The 14,277-nt window shown below is 52.2% G+C and overlaps 1 protein-coding gene across 1 annotated transcript in view; it reads right to left on the bottom strand.

Annotated features, from left to right (window-relative positions):
• The window catches only part of RAB11FIP4 (RAB11 family interacting protein 4 (class II)), a 117,639-nt gene extending 107,651 nt beyond the window's left edge, over positions 1-9,988 (bottom strand). Inside the window, exons 1-2 of the mRNA XM_011993099.1 lie at positions 9,905-9,988; positions 7,758-7,846 (exon numbers count right to left, since the gene is read on the bottom strand). Coding sequence (XP_011848489.1) covers positions 7,758-7,846; positions 9,905-9,911 — 96 coding nt within the window. The 5' untranslated portion in view covers positions 9,912-9,988. The remainder of the gene's footprint in view (positions 1-7,757; positions 7,847-9,904) is intronic.
• Between the last annotated feature and the right edge of the window lie 4,289 nt (positions 9,989-14,277).

Raw genomic sequence — 14,277 nt, 5'->3', positions numbered from 1 at the left:
GCCACTGCACTCCAGCCTGGGTGACAGAGCAAGACTCCGTCTCAAAAAAAAAAAAAAATATATACACACACACACACACACACACATATATATATGTCCAACAATAAGGAACTGGTATATAAATTTGGTTGTCTTCATGTGATGAAATATCATGTTGCCATTTAAAATTTAAAATGGCAACATGGTTACCTTGTTATATAGAATTAAGCATTATAGAAAATAGCATAAAAATAAACTACTAAAATATAAAGAAAGTTTAATGGGCCAGGCATGGTGGCTCACACCTATAATCTGAGCACTTTGGGAGACCGAAGCAGGCAGATCATCTGAGGTCAGGAGTTCGAGGCCAGCCTGGCCAACATGGTGAAACCCCATCTCTACTAAAAGTACAATAATTAGCTGGGCGTGGTGGTGGATGCCTGTAATCCCAGCTATTTGAGAGGCTGAGGCGGGAGAATTGCTTGTACCCCGGAGGCAGAGACTGCAGTGAGCCGAGATCACGCCACTGCACTCCAGTCTGGGCAACAAGAGTGAGACCCTGTTTCAGTAAATAAATAAATAAATAAATAAATAAAATAAGGAGAGTTTAACAAGATTATCATGACAAGATTAACACCAAAAATGAAAACCAATCCTATACATCAGTTGTAACCAATTATAAAATATCATAGCAAAAAGATCCTACACATATCAGCAATAAAAACTCCAAAATATAGTCACCCTAAGAAGAAAGTGTGCATAACCTATTGAAGAAAATTATAAAACTTTCTGGCCTGATGCGGTGGCTCATGTCTGTAATCCCAGCACTTTGGGAGGCTGAGGCGGGAGGATCACCTGAGGTCAGGAGTTTGAGACCAGCCTGGCCGACATGATGAAACCCCATCTCTACTGAAAATACAAAAAATTAGCTGGGCATGGTGATGGGCACCTGTAGTTCCAGCTACTAGGGAGGCTGAGGCAGGAGAATCGCTTCAACGTGGGAGGCAGAGGTTGCAGTGAGTGGAGATCCAGCCATTGCACTCCAGCCTGGGCGATAACAGCGAAACTCTGTCTCAAAAAAACCAAAAAAACAACAACAAAAAACTTTCTTAGAGGGCATAAAAGGCCAGAATAAATAAAGAGATATATATATTCCTGGATGACAGAATGCAATATTGTAAAGAAGCCAATTTCCTTCAATTAATGCACAAATTCAATTTCAAACATGATCTCCAGCAGGATTTGTAAGAGAGCTTGACAAATAGGCTGTTCCAGAAGAGAAAATATGTAAGAATAACAAAAAAGGTATTTTTTTGTTTGTTTTGTTTTTATGTGTATGTGTGTGTGTGACGGAGTCTTACATTGTCGCCCAGGCTGTAGTGCAATGGTGCGATCTCAGCTCACTGCAACCTCCACCTCCCAGGTTCAAGTGATTCTCCTGCCTCAGCTTCCCAAGTAGCTGGGATTACAGACGTGCGCCACCATGCCTGGTTAACTTTTGTATTTTTAGTACAGATGGGGTTTCATCATGTTGGTCAGGCTAGTCTCGAACTCCTGACCTCAGGTGATCCACCTGCCTCGGCCTCCCAAAGTACTGGGATTACAGGCGTGAGCCACCGCACCTGGCCTGAAGGAAAAAAAGAAGGATGAGAGAGCCTTTCCCTATCAGATATCAAACTATGAAGCAAGAGTAACTGAAACTATGGCTTTGGCTTAAAATTAGGTAGACAAATCAATATAACAGACTAGAGTCCAGAAAGAGACCTACGTTTATAAGGCAAGTTAGCATACAATAAAGATAACATTTCAAATTGATTGAGAAAGAGGGACTATTCAACATTGGGAACTCAAAGCAGTGGCCATATTGAGGAAGTAAGAGTGCCAGATCTCTACTCCCACCAAAAGCAAAAATAAGCTCCAGGTGGATCAAAGAGCTAAGCATAAATACTTCTTTTTCTCAAAAGTATCTGAAAACGATATATAGAAGAATATGTTTATAGTCTGGAGGTAGAGAAGGCACAAAATGATACACAAAATGTAAATGGCATAAAAGGATTGATAAATGATGACATCAGAATTAACATTCTGTGTAATAAAACACTCCCAAAACAAGATTAAAACACAAGCAAAATGCATAAAGATTGATAATCAGCATATATAGAGATTTCAACCTGTTGCTGTGGCTCACACCTGTAATCTCAGCACTTTGGGAGGCCGAGGTGGGCAGATCATCTGAGCACAGGAGTTCAAGACCAGCCTGAGCAACATGCAAAACCCTGTCCCTATCAAAGCAAACAAACAAACAAAAACAAAAATTAGCTGGGCGCAGTGGCATGTGCCTGTGGTACCAGCTAATTGGGGGGCCCAGGCAGGTGGATCGCTTGAGCCCAGGAGGCAGAGGTTGCAGTGGGCTGAGATTGCGCCACTGCACTCCAGCCTGGGCAGTAGAGCGAGACTGCCTCAAAAACAAACAAACAAGCAAAAAACAGAATATACAGAGATTTCTTACAAATCAGTAAGGAAAAGACAAACAACCATATTGAAAACGGGCAAAGAATATGAATAATTCGTAAAAGCAGAAATCCAGAGGGCATGGGAAGATAAGAAAAAGATGGTCTGCCTCCCTAGGAAGCCGGGCAGCACAGAGGACGGCAGCAACGGGCTTTCCTCCCCCCAGGCTGCTGAGCCGGAGACCAGCAGGTGGATGGATGGCTTCCGGGGCTGGCGAAGGCCATGGGAAAGGGGCACTCTCATATACTGCTTGGATGATACGCACGGTACAGGCTTTGAGGAAGAAAATTATATCTGTATCTATTAAAATACAAAATCTACATACCCTTTGATACAGCAATTCCACTTCCAGATATCTAGTCTTAGAAATACTTAGACACACTCAAGGAGCATGGATAAGGATGCTTGCTGTGGGTGTTGTCCTGGGGGTGAAAAGGAGGAGCTCAGCCTGAGTCCTGCAGCCACTGGGTGGACATGGGGCTGGCTGTCATGAAAGGTGAGGTTCGGGCAGTGATAGAGGGTGCAGGGCCCCCAGAAAGCTCAGTGCAGGTCCTTCTCCTTTGGGCTGGGGCAGAAGGAGCCAGGGAGGCTTCCTGGAGAAGGTGGTACCTAAGTAAATTTTTTTTAAAGAGAAGGGGTCTCACTATATTGTCCAGGCTGGTCTCAAACTCCTGGGCTCAAGCAATTCTCCCACCTCAGCCTCCCAAAGTGCTGAGATTATAGGTATGAGCCACCACTCCTGCCAAGTAAGTCTTAAAAAGGTGAGTAGACGTTAGCTCCTGACAAGTAAGTGGGAAGGAGGACATCCTAGGACAAAGACAACACTCATGCAAAGGCTCAGAGGCAAGAGAGAACGCGGCTTGCTCAGAAAACAGGGAGTGGTTTGGTATCGCCAGTTTTAGGTGTGAGACGCACCACGGTGAGAGATGAGGCTGGAGCAGTGGGTAGGAGCTGATGTTGGTTTTCATCCCTTGGTAAGGACAGGTCCCAGGAGTGGGGTGACAAATCAGAGCAGCAACTTAGGGACAGCCTGCCAAACTGTGGTATGCGGGTGTGGAGAGAGGAGGGCCGAGGACAGGAGGACGCCTGGTCGGTGGGTGGCAGTGACTGCGCTGGGAGGGGGAGGCAGGGGTGAGTGGGTGACTGCGATGGGAGGGGGAGGCAGGGGTGAGTGGGTGACTGAGATGGGAGGGGGAGGCAGGGGTGAGTGGGTGACTGCGATGGGAGGGGGAGGCAGGGGTGAGTGGGGAACGTAAGACACCAGGCAGCTGCATGAGGGGGCGCTGTGGATGACTCTCTGGGTTGGAGGCTACTGACACCATTTGCTGGCATGGTGGCTACACAGGAGGGCAGGTGGCCGGATGCCCTCTCCATTTAATGGGGTTGCCTGTTAATCCACCATGGGGTGGGTGAACGGGGCCCACGGCCTTACAGCGCTTGCAGGGTTAGGGTTCACATCACCACCTGCCGAGGGGTGGCCACGGGCCGCTAGCAACTATCCCATTGCCTTTAGCACCCGAGTGTGGTGCTCTCCACATGTCTCCATGCCCCCTCCCCACAGGAGCCCCTATAGCATATGGACTGGGGGCTGATGGGCAGCCTGAGCAGGAGAGTCTCAGAGGGACTCCCAGGGCGATTCCAGGGACCCTAGGCATGGGCCCAGGGACCCTGGGGAGTCCTTCAGGACACATCTAGCATTCCCTTTGACCAGAAGCAAATTTCCCTGGGTCAGGAAACTCGCTCAACAGCCTGCTCAACAGTTGGGGTTCCCAAGACTCAAAGTTTCCCTGTGCCAGTGTTTCACAGGGCTCTGGGGACGCAGGTGGAGCCACATCCAGTTAGGTCAGGAACTGGTGCATCCAGGCATCAACTGCCTGGGATAGACTCGCACTGGCCTGAGGTCTGGACAGCAACCCCAGGGGTCCCTGACTGATGTCCAATGCTAGGGGCTTCTCGGGGCCTGGGAGGGGGATGAGAAGGGCAGGGCACTCTCAGGGGCCAGGTGGCAGTGGTTCGCCCACCAGCCAGCACTCAAGCATTCACTGCTTTAACTATGAGTCACATCCAGTGGTGACATCAGAGGTCTCCATCCACACCCTGGGGGGAAGGGGGTGTCCCCAAAAGACAGGCTTCATTTCCCAGCACACAAGCACAGCACAGGGGTGGAGCGCCTGCCGTCCCATCTGTGTGTCATCCCCACACCTCCTCAAATCATGCCTCAGGTTTGCATTCCCTGGGGGCATCTGGAAAGCCCACTTAGTGATCCAGGCACCGCTTCTTCTCGGTCTCAGACTGACCCCTAGGGGACAGCTAAGACACAGCAGGGCGCCGAGGGCCGGGCCTGAGAAATTCGGACCTGCCCCGTCTGGCCCACTCTGACACCTCATCTGCAGAGCTGTGGTCTTGACCCTGCTACTACAGGAGCCTGAGCCAGGAAGGGGACTCATTCACAACCCAGAAGCCGTCCGCTCGGTCAGGCTGGTCTTCGGATTGTGCCCCCTTCCTCTCCCTGTCAACACGCAGGAGCCCATGGTCGGAAACGGAGCCCAGGTCAACCAAGCAGCCCCAGCGAGTATAATGAACAAGGCTGCCACTGTGTCCCCACCGACTGCCATCTCACTAGGCTGTGGTCGCCCAAGCCGGGGCCAGGCCTCCATGGAGGGCAGAAAGCAGTTCACCCACGAGAAGCTTAAAACCCAAAGCAACAAACACCTATAGGCTTGCAAAGTCCCATGAACAAATGAGGAGAAGCACCAGGCTTGCTGAGCTAGGCTGATGCGGTCTTTCTTTCTACTTTCCCATAACCTCTAGACTTTGGAGGAAAACAGTATCAGTTTACAAAAAAGAGTACCTTGGCGGAGGTCCGCTCTTCTGTGCCCCCTGCTCACCTTTTCTCCACGTGCCATCTTTTCCAGAGGTGTGAATGGCAGAATGTGGGGGCCACAAAAGCAGCCAAAGACTGCAGGGAACACGCCATCCCTACCCGCACTCCCCACCCACCCTAGGCCTCGGCTCCACTCTGCCCTGCAGTTCTTGGGGCAGGGCTTTACTTTGACATAATTTTGCAACACCAGTATCCAAAGGTAAACTGAAAAATGCAAACGGTAACTTCAGCACTATTTTCTTACAGCAGCAGGTGGTGAGGAATTAGCACATATTAGGGGTCTGTCTTCCCACTGAACTTTCACAACAGACCCTTCAGATTGGCGTGGCAAGCCCTGTTTTACAGCTGAGGACACTGAGGCTTGGAGGGGTTGAGAAGAATGTGCTCCGGTTCCATGGCCTGTCCTGGGTGGCCCACGTGGGTGTGGACCCAGTCCTGCACACCTCTGCACGCTGCCTCCCGCTCAGCAATCCAGGAAGGGCCTCCCCACAAACTTCCTGGGGAACTCAGTATTTGTCCCACAGTAGGGATCCTCTGCCCTAAGCCTGGTTCCATTAGCTGGCCCCAAATACATATTCAACCCCTCCTTGCTGGACCCATCAAGACAGGCCTGGAGCCACCACTGCTGGCACGGGCACGGGCCTGGAGCCCAGCTATCTCCACGCATCCCTGAGGGCTCTTGCTTTGAGCACAGCAGCCTGAGGCCTAGCCACAGTTGGTGCCTGGCTTTGGTCTCTGCCGCCGTGGACTGGCAGCCCTCAGCACTGTGTCCCTCTCTGTGGACTGTCCCTCCTCCAGTCCTGCCCAGGGAACCCAACCCTGGCCCTACGACCCAGCTGGATTCCAAGAGGCCTACCATCGGCCAAAGCGGCCTCTGGGGTCCTGGATCTCCTTCAGCTATAAACATACTCATGTTTTGGGGGCCGGAGGAGGCACCCATTGGAACTGGGGAAAAGGATTGGGGGTTGGACTGGGTGAGAAATCAAAATCATTCTCCTCTAGTTTTGGGTGTCGCCACCAGGAGGGACCTCGCTGGTTGTCAGCTTGTGCACCTTAAACTATTTCTCTGTAGGATGAAGTTGCACTGTTTGGAAAACTAGTTCAAAGTTTTATAAGAAACACACCATTAGGTGATGATAACAGTAAAACAGAGCCTTGGGGACTGTGGTCTTTGTCCCACTTCCGGATACAGAGCTTCAGGATGGGGCTGGTCACCAGAAGGACCAAGCATACGATGAGGTGGGAACTTCCTCACCTTCCCACCTACCCCCAACCTCCAGGCACAGGAGAGGGCTGGAGACCGGGTTGTAAAAACTGTTTTAGGTTTGGAGATGAGCCTGGCTCTGTCACCCAGGCTGGCTGGAGTGCAGTAGCACAATCACAGCTCACTGAAGTCTCAAACTGCTGGGCTCCAGTGCTCCTCGCACCTCAGTCTCCCCAGTAGCTAGGACTACAGGTGTGCACTGCCACATCCAGCTAATTTTAAATTTTTTTGTAGAGACAGGGTCTCACTATCTTGCCCAGGCTCGTCTCAAACTCCTGGGTTCAAGCTGTCCTCCTGCCTCAGCCTCCCAAAGTGCTGGGATTACAAGCATCAGCCACCAGGCCAGGCCTACAAATTCTCGAACAATGAGATACAGAGAGCCTGGGTGCTGGTAGCACAGTGATGTGCTGGGAGGCCGTGTCCCTGAAGGTACGGAAGCTCTGCACCCCCGCTCCCCATACCCTGTCTTGTACATCTCTTCCGTGTGGCTATTCCTGAGTTGTACCCTTTGTAATATGCTGATCATCATAAGTACAACCATTTCCTGAGTGTTTCCAGTGAATTACCCAGCCTGAGAGAGGGGGTCCTGGGAACCCTGTGTTTGCAGTTATCCAGGAAGAACCGCAGCTGGCATGGGAAGTGGGGCAGTCTCATGGGGCTGGCCTTGACTCGTGGAGTCTGTGCTAATGCTGGGTAGTCAGTGGCAGGTGGAACTGACTGCTGGACACCAGTTAGTGTCAGAGAATTGGAGAATTCATTGTTTGAAAACAAATAAACAGGAAGCGTTCACCAGAGAGCGATGGTGCAGGAGAAAAAGAAACAATTCCAGTCCTGCCTCCCCTCCACTTGTCACTTTTCCTGTCTGGAACTCAGTTTCTCCTCTGTGCCACAGATGGGGAACAAAGTTGCTGGGTGGGGACCCCCAGCTGTTACACACTCTGCTGGGGCTTCCCAATGGGGCCTCAGGGCTCCTGTTCCAAAAACTATTTCTTGACTTTGATGCTCAAGAAGGGTCCTCAGAGGGAGGTTCTGGATCCTCCCAGATACTGAAAATGGAGCAAAGGCGAGACCAAGGAGGAGGCAGAGCCATGGAGGTCCTAGAGGTCCCCCAAGCCTTACCTGCTCCACACAGTCTGGGATCTCTGGCGCGCATGGCAGAGTCCCGGCGCTCTCCACCGATAGCACATCCTTCAGAAGCTCCTCGCACCCTGTGCAGAAAAGGGACGGTGAGAGGTTGAGCCTCAGCCTGGATGGCTGCTCTGCTTCTAACTAATGGGCATGGGGTGGGAAGGGCTGAGGTGGGGTCCCAAGGCTCCAGGAGGCCAGCTGAGCATTGGAAGGCAGGGATGGAGCCCAGGCAGTGGGGAACTCGGCTCAGGGCACTGTGCAGGGAGCTGCAAGAGGCCCTTGTCCTCTGGGACTAACTCCCACATGCAGAGGGCAGGCTGGGGACACAGGGAAGAAGGAGGCCTTCCTGGGGGACGGGACCGAAGGCAGTGCTGCCCGCTTGGCTCGCAGGGACTCCTGACAACTCTGCCAGCCTCTGGAGAAAGCAAACACACCCATTCCTCTGAGTTGGGTGCCCTCTGCGTCCTGCACACCCTGGGACATCCAGGACAGGGCCGCTCTAGGACAGCTCCAGTTCCTGCTGACTCTGCACACGGCTGGCCTCGCTCGTGAGTTCCCAACCAAATGCCCCAATGTTGTACTGAACACGGGAGGGGGACCCGACAAAACGCCTGGCACAGGCACATGGCAGGTGCAGCCTGCAGTGGCCCATTGTCAAATCCACGCAGAAAACCTCCCCTGGGTGCCTTCTGTGTTCTGTGCCCCCTGCACCGTGTATTCGTTTCCCTTCATCCCTCACCCTGCATCCTTTCACCCTCCCAGGGTTCACAGGCACCCCACAGAAAAGGGCTCACCTTGATCTGAGCCACAGACAGGAAACCATGGCTTCCTTTACAGATAACCAGACACCCTGGGACTCCAGAAGTGACTGCATTCTCTCTGCAGCTAGTGGGGAGGCCTTAGCAAGCCCACCTGGCTGGTGATCTATGCCACTGTCTCAGATTTTTTTCTTTTTTGAGACAGGGTCTTACTCCGTTACCCAGGCTGGAATGCAGTGGTGTGACGTCAGCTCACTGCAGCCTTGACTTCCTGGGCTCAGGTGATCCTCCCACCTCAGCCTCTCAGGTAGCTGGGACCACAGGCACACACCAGAATGCCCAGCTAATTTTTCTGTATTTTTTGTAGAGACGAGGTTTCGCCATGTTGGCCAGGCTGGTCTCAAACTCCTGGACTCAAGTGATCCACCTGAGATCAAGCGATCTGCCTGCCTCAGCCTCCCAAAGTGCTGGGATTACAGGTGTGAGCCACCGTGCCTGGCCTTCACTGTCTCAGATAAACAGCTTAGTAGTAAGTGAGTGGCCATATTCTGATTCCTGCAAGTTTCTCACAACTGGCCTTTGAAGTTTTGGGACAAGACAGAGGGATTTATAGTGTCCCCCTAGAGCTGGAAGGGGGAGCAAGTAAGAAAGGCAGGAATTAGGAAGAATTAAGAGGAAGAGAGGGCAGGGCATGGAGGCCTGTAATTCCAGCACTTTGGGAGGCTAAGGTGGGAGGGTCACTTGATCTCAGGGGTTCAAGACCAGGCTGGGCAATGTGACGAAACTCCATCTCTACTTAAAATACGAAAATTAGCCCGGTGTGGTGGTGTACCTCCTGTAGTCCCAGCTACTCAGGAGGCTGAGGCAGGAGGATTGCTTGAGCCCAGGAGGTTGAGGCTGCAGGGAGCCATGATAGTCGTACTGCGCTCCAGTAGCCTGGGTGACAAAGGCAGACCCTGTCTCAAAAAAAAAAAAAGGAGGTGGGAGCAGGGAGGACACAAAAGCAGCTCAGAGGGAGGCGGGCAGTCGGGTGACCAGCACTTTGTCCAGGTTTGCCCAGGAGACTCCTTGGGTTTGGTCATCCCAGAGCGGGAGACAGAGGAAGAGGACAGAAAAGCAAGGAGGGAGGCTTTCTCCAGAGGCAGGCAGACAAGGGGAAGGGCAGAAGTGACCTCCGTGGGTGAGACCACAGCCCCCACGGCTGGGACAACTGTGTCCTTCCCTCTGCCCCCCGGGAAGCCAGAGGCCGAACCGACTTCTGGCCCATCCTGGGCTCTGGGAGCCCTGTGGGGAGGAATCCAGGCTGGGTCCCAGCCACACCAGCTTCCCCAGCTGGGCAGGGCCTGAAGCACGTGGGAAAGCCTCCCCAGAAGGCCTCACCTTTCATGGCGAACACCCCCCGGCAAAAGTCCTTGAAGTTGATTCTCCCCAGGTCGTTGGGATCCAAATATTTCACAAGTTTTTCCACCTGTGGGAAGGAAGCAGGGACAGGTGTGAGACACCCAAGCATCACCCGAAGACTCAGGGAACTGGGACGGGGAGGCCGAGAGGGAGGGAGGGACACCAGTGTCCCCGCCCCATCCTCTCCCCTCACCCTGGGGTCAGTATCGGCCACGGGGCCACTTTATTCTCCCCATGGTGACAGACAACTTGGGCGAGGAAAAGCAGAGCCAACACCAGCTCCCCCGTGAGCGCACGGCTTCAGGGACCGAGCCTCCTTCCCCCGGGGGCTGCACACTGAAAGCCAAGGCTCTGCCAATGTTTTAAAATTGGTTTCTTTCATACAAAATGGACACAAACGCATTGTAAAAGACCTAGAAACCCCACCGTTTCTCTTGTTCTATTTCTTGTTCTAGGCGCTGGCTAGATGGGGAAACTCACTGAGATGGACACTGGTGGCTGATGTACTTTTCTGTTCTATTTGTACCTTGCACTTCAATAAAGAGTGTTAAATGAATAAGGAAGTAAGCTTTAGCCTGGCAGAGTCAGACATCCCTGAGGTTGGAGTTTCTCTCCCGTGTAATAGTAAGTAGGACAGAAACATGCTGCTTGGTGTGTACAACCCACATTGTTAGTGGCTGTAACATATTCTGCCCGGTGGGTTCATCATAATCTACTTCACCACCCCTAATAGCTGGGCATTTTGGTTATTTCCAGCTTTTTGCTTTTATAACTCATCTTTGGGGGTTCCTGCAGCTGTATGGATGAACCATCAACCCCCGGCCTCTCAGATTCTTGACTTTCTTATTGCCTCATATTCCACCTCAGGCACCAAGTCCCTTGGTCAACCCAGTCATCACCCCCTCCAATCCCACCCATCCGAATGTCCCACTCCCTGACCCCATCCTCCCTCCCTTCCTGCCACTGCAGGGTTCTTCAGCATCACTGGGTCTGCTCACTATCACTCACGTCCAATCTATGCCACCACTGTATCCCACAGCTCCCTATTTCCCACACCACCCCAGGGGCCCCACCTGGTCATAGCCATCATCCTCTCTCTCCTGGACCATGCAAGTCTAACTGGATCATGTCACCCACTCCTCTGCTTAAAACCTTCCAGTATCATTCCACCACACTTAGGATAAAAATCCAAAGCCCACAGCACAGCCCATGAGGCCCCATGCGATCTGACCCCTTCCACACCCTCTCTTCCCATACTCTTCATCACTCACTGTACTCCAGCCGTACTGGCCTTTGGTCAGCTCCTCAAGCAAACCACCACACTCTTCTCTGCCCCAGGGCCTTTGCACATGCTATTCTCTGTATCTTGCACAGCTGTCCTCCCCATTCATCATGTCAGTTCATCCTTCAGGTCTCCCTTTGTACCTGTATGAAACGTCCCTCCCCAAGACAGGTCTGTCCTGACCACCCGCATCGATTCAGGACCCACCCTGCTGCTATACTGTCTTGTAGCATCCTATACTTTCCCTTCAAACTATTTGTTGCAACTTGCTATTTATTGTTAACTAAAAAGAGATTGACATGGAGGGTTTATTTGGGAAACAAAGAATTGCAATTCTTTGTTTGGGGGAGGGGGCAGCTGCAATGCTGAGGAGGCTGGCAAAAAGTCACTTTCCTCCTTCACTGAAATTCTGCAGATCTTTCCTGAGAGTCCACTAGGTACCAGGTTCAGGGGGGTTCACAGAAAGAATGTGGCATGGCCCCGCTGCCCTTCCCTCATCCCAGACTCACACCAGAGTGGAAGGTACAAGGCATCAGGACAGCCCTGAAGAGCGTCCCAGGAGGCAAGTGGAGGAGAGAATTCTTCTTTTTTTTTTTTTTTTGAGACGAAGTCTCGCTCTGTCGCCCAAGCTGGAGTGCAGTGGCGCGACCTCAGCTCACTGCAACCTCCGCCTCCCAGGTTCAAGCAATTCTCCTGCCTCAGCCTCTCCTGAGTAGCTGGGATTACAGGCACCCGCCAACATGCCCAGATAATTTTTGTATTTTTAGTAGAGAGGGGGCTTCACTATGTTGGCCACGCTGGTCTCCAACTCCTGACCTCAGGTGATCCGCCCACCTCGGCCTCCCAAAGTACTTGGATTACAGACATGAACCACCGTACCCGGCCAGGAGAGGACTTTTTACGGAGGATTTCTACAGAAAGTTGTTTTCAGAGGCAGCTCATTGGCTGGGCAGAAATCCTAGATTGCAAAGCCTTTCTGACTGATGAGCTGGTTAGGGTACTCGCAGCTGAGAAATGCTGGAGGCTGGCAGATCACGACCTCGGTTGCGCATCCAAGTCTTTTGGGATATTGTGTGGCTGGAACTTTAGCAGGCGTGAGTATCTCCCGACCTCACTGCAGAAAGTCTTAGCCTTAGTTTCTCCATATTCTTTCATGTAGTTGTATGTGTGTGGGATAATTTGATTAATTTATATCTTCTCTCTACAAAGTAAGCTCTCTAAGGGCAAGCACCCTGTCAGTTCTGATCACCACTGTATACCTGGTCGCTTGCACCATGACTAGTACATAGTAGAGGCTTCATAATATTTGTTTTTGCTCACACCTACAATCCTCTCCAAGGTCAGGGCTCTGCCTTCAAGGCGGAGATTGCAGTGATCCAAGATCACGCCACTGCACTCCAGCCTGGGTGACAAGAGTGAAACTCCGTCTTGGAATAATAATAATAATAATAATATATTTTTAAGAGCCAGGTCCTCACACTATTGCCCAAGCTGGAGTGCAGTGGCATGATCATAGATCACTGCAGCCTCATATGCCTGGGCTCAAGGGATCCTCCCACCTTAGCCTCCCAAGTAGCCGGGACTACTGGCACGCCACCACGCCTGGCTCAGAAGCCTGCTTCTAAATCTAAAACTGCTTCTAAAACTTAGTGGCAGTCCTCCCACAGCACCCATACAAGCAGTCATTCATTCATTCATTCATTCATTTACTTATTCAACAAGTGATGACTGAGCACCTCTTACATGCCGGGCACTCTTTCAGGGGTTGATGGTGGTAGGTGCTGGTTCTGCTGGCTAGCCACACATACACAATAGTGCACACACATGTGTACATGCTCACATTCCTTGTCAGGCATCTTGCCGCTCCCCCTAATAATTACCATCAGTATCTATAGCACAGCCAGGCCAGGATGAGCTCTCTCCAGAATCTGCTCAGGCTGGGCTGCAGATGATGGATCTGAGGGCACCTGGGGCCTGCAGAGCACAGCATGCAGGAAACGGCTCACTGTCACTGTTGTCAGTGTTCACGCCGTTACAGGCAGACTCACCAGCACACCACACCGCCCATAACAGGCACCAAAGCCAAACCACGTTGGGGATTCATCTATTTATAGGGACCATGTTTTTCTTGCATGCCCACAGTGTGGCAGCTGCAGCAGGAGTCTGAAGCCCTGGTCACTGCCGGTGGCCTGGCACCATGGGGCTGTGCCCAGTGGGCTTTGGAAGGTGAGCAGTGGACAAAGAGGGCCCCACCCTAACCATCTTCTCCCTGCCTGGAACCTGGAAGCTCTGTGCTTGCATCTTGATTCCGGCTGACCCTGCTTTTCCACTCTGGTGTGAGTCTGGGATGAGGGAAGGGCAGCGGGGTCATGCCACGTTCTTTCCGTGAACCCCCCTGAACCTGGTACCTAGTGGGTTCTCAGGAAAGATCTGTAAAATTTCAGTGAAGGAGGAAAGTGGTTTTTTGCCAGCCTCCTCAGCATTGCAGCTGCCCCCTCCCCCAAGCCATGCCAGCCTCTGACACTGCCAGGCAATGATGTGACTTCTGAGAATAGCAATGCCCAGGTGCCACCTGTAGGGCTGCAGGGGAGCCCACCCACCATCCCAGCTGGCATTCTGCCTCCTCTCGTCCTGCCTTCACATCGCTGGCATTATAGGGGGTCTGTGAATGTGGGGATGGACCAGGGCACCCTCTACCCCCAGCCTCCTGTGCTCACACCTACAATCCTCTCCAAGGTCAGGGCTCTGCCTTCATTATTTCTGAAGCAAGTCAAGGGTGGAGTCGGCCACAGAGTGCTGCCTGACTGATGAGGACCCCCACCTCAAGTCCACCTAGGAGGCAGGAGTGCAGGGATTTGGATTCTGTAATCTCTGTGTCCACAACTCCCTGGGGCTGGGAGACACTGGCGGGTGAGTTGTCCATTCCTCTGCCAGCAAAAGCCTACCTGGACAGAGGTGGGGTGGGGTTGTTTGATGACAGGCAGATAGATGGGGTGCTGAGGGCCACTGCATGTTCCCCGGAGCACCCAAGCCATGGCCCAGGCTGTGACCTCTCTACAGCTGCTCTCAC

This window comes from Mandrillus leucophaeus, unplaced genomic scaffold (assembly GCF_000951045.1).
Source record: "Mandrillus leucophaeus isolate KB7577 unplaced genomic scaffold, Mleu.le_1.0 Scaffold425, whole genome shotgun sequence".
NCBI lineage: Eukaryota > Metazoa > Chordata > Mammalia > Primates > Cercopithecidae > Mandrillus > Mandrillus leucophaeus.
Note: the sequence above shows the minus strand (reverse complement) of the source record. Positions and strands in the feature narration are given on the sequence as shown.